Source organism: Lipotes vexillifer, unplaced genomic scaffold (genome assembly GCF_000442215.2).
Source record: "Lipotes vexillifer unplaced genomic scaffold, Lipotes_vexillifer_v1.1 scaffold528, whole genome shotgun sequence".
Lineage (NCBI taxonomy): Eukaryota > Metazoa > Chordata > Mammalia > Artiodactyla > Lipotidae > Lipotes > Lipotes vexillifer.
In genome coordinates this window covers 2,386,289-2,394,654 of record NW_006794582.1, presented here as the reverse complement: position 1 = coordinate 2,394,654, position 8,366 = coordinate 2,386,289, and the positions used below count along the sequence as shown (strand labels likewise).

At 43.4% G+C, this 8,366-nt stretch overlaps 1 protein-coding gene across 1 annotated transcript in view; it reads right to left on the bottom strand.

Annotated features, from left to right (window-relative positions):
* The window catches only part of RNF8 (ring finger protein 8), a 38,671-nt gene that overhangs the window by 8,273 nt on the left and 22,032 nt on the right, over nt 1-8,366 (bottom strand). The window contains 3 exon segments of the mRNA XM_007467286.1: nt 103-210; nt 2,253-2,342; nt 7,124-7,186. Coding sequence (XP_007467348.1) covers nt 103-210; nt 2,253-2,342; nt 7,124-7,186 — 261 coding nt within the window.

Below are 8,366 nucleotides of genomic sequence, written 5' to 3'. Positions count from 1 at the left end.
ACATCTTTGAGATTGTTCCCCTACAGCAGAAGCAGTCTGTATAGCCAAGGCTCCATTCAGGGCTGGGAGAGTGAGAAGGCATGAGCCACTATTCATAATTACCTCAATGAAGTATTCTGAACAAATAATACACTGGAGCTCATTCTCTAGCACGTCATTCACATGGCTAAGAACTTCCTCCTTCTGTGCTTGCACCTTCGCCTTCTCTTCCTGCAAAAACACACAACCCCACCTGTCATTCGGGAGAACCAACAAGAATGCAAAACGGGACAGGAAGCAGGGTTAATAGTCTGCAATAGGATTCAGAAGGAATCTAAATTAAAAATTCACCCTGGCACAGCAACACAAGAATAAAACTCTTTCCGCAAGGGTTACTGTTTCTCAGAACTGCTTTCTAATATAGGACACTATCTTCCTTTTTTTCCCTCTCTCGACTTCTTTAGTATGTATTCGCATTGCAGGTTCTGTCTCCTTCCCAAAAATTAACCAAATGATAAAAACTGAAGGTAGCATACCCACTCCACCAACCACCCAAGACCAGAATGAGGCATTAAGTATCCTATAGCAAACTGCAGTTCAGAGGTGATACAAAATCATCCCAAGCAACCAAGAACTCACTGGATAAGAAAGAAATGAGGAACAGTCCATAAAGGTAGGAAGCTTGAATTAGTGTGTAAGGTCCATTACGTTCTTTGCAGCTGCCCCTCCTATAATATAAGGATAATACCTATGTTCCCTAGAGGCAGGAGGCTGGAGAGATGGCCTCTTGAAGTACCTTCAGGCCCCACACTCTGTGATGCTTGTCACTTCCCACTCCTGCAGTGCAATTTCCCTGTGCTTTCCCCAACAGGTCAGACTGCTTGTAGACACACTTTTTAAGGAGGATCTAGGTGTGCTCTCTCTCTTTTTTTTTTTGGCGGTATGCGGGCCTCTCACTGTTGTGGCCTCTCCCATTGAGGGGCACAGGCTCCGCACGCGCAGGCTCAGCGGCCATGGCTCACGGGCCCAGCCGCTCCGCGGCATGTGGGATCTTCCCGGACCAGGGCACGAACCTGTGTCCCCTGCATCGGCAGGTGGACTCAACCACTGCGCCACCAGGGAAGCCCAGGTGTGCTCTCTTGAAGCCAACATTTATTAAGTTAGCACCTCATCTCCAAAACAGAAAGGATCAGGAGCAGCTGAGCGGGAGAGGAAAAGCCATTTAGGGTATATTTGAGTGGTTCATTTATTTCTCATGTTTTACTTTCTCTTCTAATCAAAGCAAAGACTGTCAGACTGCTTAGGGCAGTGAAGAGGGACTGGAGCCAGTTATAACTAGAGTCAAGTTCCCTGAAAACTTTTGAATTACTGGATTTAAAACGATGTGGTGGTTTCTTGGAGGCTGGGGAAGAAGGAACTATGTGATTTAAACAGAGGATAAGGATATCAAACAAACTAGCAAGTCTCCTCCTTTTCTGTATTCTGCTCCAGATATGTACATGAGGAGGGGTGGGCTGAGAGATGCAGTCAGACTCAGGCATAAGTTTCAGGTCAGAGGATGCAAACTGGCGGCCTGTGGACTGGATCCAGCCTGCAGACTTATTTAGTCTGGCATTCATGGTATCAAAAATCACTGAACTGTTGCCAATACTTGAAAACTGGGATACTTTACATAAACATTTGGATTTCCATCTTCCATGGAAAACTCAGATCGGACAACACTGGGCTTGCATTATCTGGATGGCAATGACTGGCTGCATCAGAGAAGAGCTGCCTCTTGGGGTGGGGGTGAGGGTGCACCTCTGCCTCACAGCTCCCCACTATGTTCTTACACCCAGGCCACTTTACTCACTTCTATTATCGGTCTGACCCCAGTGGGCACTTGAGTTTACAACCCCTAATTTAAGAGTTCCACTGATTTGATATGGGAAATAACTACATAATGCATCAAGATGAACTATTTTTTATTTTGACTACACCACCCCTTAGCCTATGTGAGTGAGACACTCTGAAGGAGCATTTACCACAGACAATGGACTAGACTCCAGGATGTGTCTTATTCCCAGCATTTTGCTTCTGGATAAAGGAAGGAAATAGATGTTGTCTTACAGGCAGAACCTTCTACAGCCCTAACTAATTTTACAGATTATTTCCCTTGAGGAAGGAAACAGCCATAACCTCTCCCTTCATTCACCATACCAACCTTTGCACTGTGGAAAATGCTGAGTTGCATGTGCTAACCAAATTCTAAACCTTCACCTTCTTTCCAGTACCTTGGTCTGCTCCAATTCTTTGTTCTTGGCTTGAATGATTGCTTCAAAGTCCTTCTTGCTGCGATTTAGCTCTTCCATCAGAGCCCGATGCTGCAGAAACATAGCAGATACATACACAAGATGCGTTACACTGCATTGTTCCTTTCAGCCACCATGCCTGTCTCTCCCTCTGTCAGCAGCTTTGGTTCAAGAGATCAATGGATTGGTAATTTCAAAATAATGTTTTTGTTCCGTCAGGACATCCCACTTACATGCTGCTTTTTTCAGGGAAAGGGGCAGATAGGGAGGGATGTCATCAAATCTATTAATCCCTCTGGAAATAACCCAACTTCTGTGGCCATCCAAATCAACTGAAGAATTTACACTGCCTTCCAGAGAGTCTGATTCTGTGGATTTGGCTTGGGGCCCAGGGATGTACATTTTTTACAAAGCCACACAAGTGATCTTGAGAACAAATGCTCAAGAACTAGTAAGTAACTCTAAGGTTACCCAGCACTGGGAGCAGCTTTTAAAAAATAATCAAGGAAATATGGATTCAGGAAAACTAGATAATCATTTTCTTTGAAATGAAAAAGACTTTTAACCTATTTATTCTATAAATCACATACTACATGCTCATAAGGTAATGCTGCCTGAACCCTGGCTGTGTCTTCTGGAAGCTGGCATGCCCAAGAGCTAGCAGCTCGTTCATTGTGACTAACTGCCTACATCAAATGTCAAGAGGTTCCATTTCTATGAAACATAATTTCTGAGCTCCCTCATACTTAAGTATAGCTTACATTTTAAATCTCATTTCAAATCCTTTTTTAAAGAAGGTGATCTTTCTTTTTTATTATTTTAATTCTTTTATTTGGTTTTTTCTTTTTTTTTTTCTGTTTTAATGAGAACTATATTTTCAAATGGTGAACTCTTTCTGCCCATAACTAAACTGAGGAAGACCTGCTGACTTAAAAGACCATGGGTTGGGAATTCCCTGGTGGTCCAGTTCTTAGGGTTCTGTGCTTCCACTGCAGGGGGCACTGGTTCGATCCCTGGTGGAGGAACTAAGATCCAGATCCCACAAGCCATGTAGCATGGCCAAAAAGAATAAATAATAATATTGTATCTATGTTAAATCTGCTGAATTTAATAACAGTGCTAGGATGATGTAAGAGAACGCCCTTGTTTTGAGGAAACAAATACTGAAGTACTTTGGGGTAAAGGGACATAATACATGCAATTACTTTTAAATAATTCATAAAGAAATATACACATGGAGAAAGAGAGAAAATGGTAAAGCAACTCTTGGTAGCTGAACCAATACCAGAAACTGCCTACCTCCACATTTCATATACATAAGAAAAATAGGGCTTCCCTGGTGATGCAGTGGTTGAAAATCCGCCGGCCGATGCAGGGGACACGGGTTCAAGCCCTGGTCTGGGAAGATCCCACATGCCGTGGGGCAACTGGGCCTGTGAGCCACAACTACTGAGCCTGCGCGTCTGGAGCCTGTGCTCCGCAACAAGGGATGCCACGACAGTGAGAGGCCCACGCACTACGATGAAGAGTGGCCCTTGCTTGCCGCAACTGGAGAAAGCCCTCGCACAGAAACGAAGACCCAACACAGCCAAAAATAAATAAACAAACCAATGAACCGACATATAAAAAAAAAAAAAAAAGAAAAAGAATCCCCCAAGTCAGTTAGCTAATTTACACTTTGCAGCTGGAAGTGTGCTTTGCTGATAACTCAGCTGACTCCAATTCACCTTCTACATGCCCAGAATCACACTATATAACGGACATTCTGAAAACAGAAATGGACTTAGGATCCCAGTAACTTACAAAGTCTAGTCACTTAACCAAGTCACTTAACTACTTGCGGTTAAAGTATAGTTACTTATAAGATGCAAACATCAAAATGGCATTTGTGATGCGTGTGTTGTAAAATGCAAAGTGCTATATAAGTACAGGTAGTTTCTAAAACTGTGTTTGTGCTTTTTTACCCTTTTATAGCTGTGTTTAAAATGTTGGCTAGAAGAGTTAAATCTTGAAGAAACATTTTCTTTTGTACAGGAGTCCTTTTATGCTCATTGTTTGCTTATAAGGAAATACTTCTGAATAAGAATTTAACCATTTTCTGAGCACCTACAAAGAAGGTAACAAATTATTACACTGTCTATAACTCAGCAGCCTTTCTAGGCTAGTACCTATTTCTGGCTTCTTTTAGGAGACACAATCATAACAAAAATATTTAATGTGCCAGGCATTGTACAAAGTGGCTTACATACATTGTGTAATTCTCACAAAAACTCTTGAGTTTGATGCAGTTATTATTTTCATCATCAGTAAAATGGGGAAAACAACAGCAGTTACCTCACAGGGCTGTTGTTGAGGATTTGAAAAGACTATACATAGAGCATTGAGCACAGTGCCTGGCCAAAAGTAACTGCTACACACAGTTTGCCATTTGTAGGTACGTTCATTTTACAGATAAACAGACACAGAAAAAGGCAAGTGTAAGCAACAGGATTTTCAACTCAAGTCTGACTCCCCAAGTTTCTGCCGCTTGCTTTCTTCTTCCTTTTTTTAAAATTATCTCCTCGTACAGTAGGGGGAAATAGTAAATCCCCATGATAGTGGCTGAACTTAAAGCCAGGAAACACCTAATTTAATTGTCTTTGACTGTCCTCACCCCCTACCAACGCCTGGCAAAGTGAGCTGCTCACTAAGTTCTTGAACTAATGAAAGACTAGGTTTCTAACCCGGGTGAGCTAGATCTTTCTGGGCTGGGTAGAGTCTCCTTGTCTCTGAGCTGGTGTCCCTGGCTGCAGACCTGAAGAGGCTGTTCAGGTCCTGTTCGAGGAAACGGACTTGTCTTCCTCTCCTCAAAAAACAATTTACCAAGGGCCACTGCCCTCTGACCCACTAGGACTTGAAGGGTCCCAACCTACATTCGCCTGTGATAACTCCTGTACATCTCCACCACCACCACGGCGACATTTTTGGAGCCCAGCTCTCCCCCGCCTTCCTCTTGGCAGGTGCCAAAGGTGGTATTTCTGAAAAGATATTACTCAAGAAACACATTTTAAAATGTGTGGTCTGGGGGCTTCCCTGGTGGCGCAGTGGTTGAGAATCCGCCTGCCAATGCAGGGAACACAGGTTTGAGCCCTGGTTCGGGAAGATCGCACGTGCCACGGAGCAACTAAGCCTGTGTGCCACAACTACTGAGGCTGCCTGCCACAACTACTGAGCCTGAGTGCCACAGCTACTGAAGCCCGCGCGCCTAGAGCCCGTGCTCCACAAGAGAAGCCACCGCAATGAGAAGCCTGCGCACCGCATTAAGAGTAGCCCCCGCTTACCGAAACTAGAGTAAGCCCGTGCACAGCAACAAAGACCCAATGCAGCCAAAAATAAACTAATTTTAAAAAATTAAAAAACCATAAAATGTGTGGTCTGCAGAAAAAAAGCAGTTATGTCAGAAGTCCTGAGTATTCATCTTGACCACTAATCAGATGCATGTGCCTTAATTTTCTCATTTTTAAAATGGGAAAATAGGTGCCCCCCTACATTGGGGTTAATAAGAAAAAAAATAACATATATGAGAGCACTCAGAAAAGTTTTTAAAGCTCTATGTAAATATAAGTTATTATAATTATAGGCCTGGAAAATGAAAAAGAACAGCTTCAGAAGGACCACCAGGTGGACCAAACAATAACCATGTTTCATTTGAGAGTGGTAGGTCCCCCAGGCATGCTGTTATAGAACCATGACCTAAAAGTATCCTATTTTAGGTTAATGAATGGAGACTGGCCAAATGCATTATGCTAAATGATAGTGTGTTTTCCAGTCTGTCTCAGTAGAGGGTGAGGTGTTGTGGGTGCAGGGTGCTTAATGATTCCTCAGGGATTTCCAAGAGCAGAACCTTACTCTTTTCCAGTCAATTTCAAAACACTATCTGAATATTAATTTAATAATCCTCTAAATGGGAAACATGCCTACCGCCCCCCACCCTAGAAAATACACAAGCTTAGAAAATAAAATTCCAAAAAGACTGAATTTTTCACCTAATGTTTTCCAAGGCTGTGCACCCAAGGTAGACACCCTCCCGAGCATGAAGTAATATGTGATTGTTAGCACTGTAAAAAGGTTGGGAGGTAGGTAAGCAATAAAAGACCCGAATGATAAATTCTCCTGAACAAATTCTAATGCGATTACTCATTTTTCTCAAGGAGATACAAACACTCACCTTCTGACTTATAACAAACTACTAATCATTACACATAAAGAAGAGAAGACAAAGCAGGTTTTAAAGATGCAAAAGAACTCATAAAAAATAAACAGAGGAGAGAGGTAGTCAAGTTAAACTAAATAAATTACAGGCAATCTTTTAGGATAATTTTATTCCTGTGAGCCTTCCCCCCTTCAGTAAATTGATACGTTTTGCTGATGGTTAAACTGCACATTCTCAACCTAACCTAAAATGCTTAATTGGAACATTCTCAGATGGTTTCAGGATGGCTTCAGCTCAGGAATGGTGAGGTAATAGAGGCCCTTGCAGGCCCTGGTGGCCAAGTCACAGCTCTCAATTTCCCTCTGCTGCTCTCACCTTTCTGGAAGCGCAGCCACTCTCCTAGAGAGCCTCCTAATTGCTACAGGCTCATTTCATCTTCACCAAAGCAACTCGTGCTCAAATGAAGATGTAAGCTTTCATGCTGAGGTCTGGCATGTCTGTGAGGCTCCAAGTCTCCGACCTGATGGCATGAGCAGCTGCCACCTGCTCTGTCTACAGACTGGAGATGCCACAGAGGTGTGCGCTAAGCAGCAGAGGCAGCCGGTGGCCACAAGAAGCCTGGTTGCCCCCCCACTCCGCAGGACAATGGCAAGAGATTTACCTCCTGCAGAGTCTGGGCCAGCTGTTGCTTCAGCTCCTCTTCTCCTTGTTCTTTCTCCAAAGGCTGCAAAGCCAAAACCAAAATGTAAGGTTACCCTGCAGGAAGGGGGAAAAAGGGACAAAATCCAGTAACAAGCAGAGCAGACCTGCTAGCGTGAGCATCTGGAAACAACAGGGGGCAGGGAGTGGGTGGAAAATCTCCCATTTTACTTCAAGCTGTTGGCAGTAAGGGACTTAAGCAGAATTAAACTGCTCAAATACTGCACACCTCAGGGCTGTCACCTTCAAGCCACCACTCAGGGTGTTCTGGAGAAACTCTGGATTAATACTCCAAGTCCCCTTCACTGGCTAATGCTGTGACTCCCAAAAGGACGTAAACTGAGAGCTTCTGAGTCACCAAGTATCTAAACTGAAACACAATCCCCTGAGCTGGCACTCACAAGCTCCACCATGTTTCTTTCCTCAATTCTGACCACTCTGTCTCCCACTCTGAGTATTTACCACTTCTAGCCCATAAACTGCTCCTCCTCCTGCCTTGCCTGAGCTTATGCTGTATCTCCTCCATCCGCCCCCTTGAATGTAGATGCTTTCTACATCATTACTCCCCTACATCCAGCACCTTCCAGAAGAACCTCTGGGCCCTTCCCTCCTTAAGAATTACCTACCCGGGACTTCCCACGTAAGACTCCGCACTCCCAAGGCAGGGGGTCCAGGCTCGATCCCTAGTTGGGGAACTAGATCCCACATGCATGCCACAACTAAGAAGTCCGCATGCTGCAACTAAGAAGTCTACATGCCACAACTAAGAAGCCTGTATGCCACAACTAAGAGTCCGCATGCCACAACTAAGAGTCTGCATGCTGCAACTAAGAAGTCCGTATGCCACAACTAAGAAGCCCACACGCTGCAACTAAAAGATCCCATGTGCCGCAACAAAGACCTGGCACAGCCAAAATAAATAAATAAAATATTAAAAAGGAAAGAATTACCTACCCACTTAATATGCCAACTGGAAATGGTTCTCTAATTTAAATATATTGACTTGAAACTGTTCTGATTATTTTGTGTGTATAATACATCTTTGTCTCCTCAACCAGATATATTCCTTAATGGCAAAAACCATTTATTAAGCATCTTTATAACCACCCAAACTCAAGTATAGTGCCAGGTAATGTGGGTGCTCAAAAAAAATCTGTGTGGCTAATACGTATAAAATAGGTAACTAAAAAAAAAAAAAAAAAAAA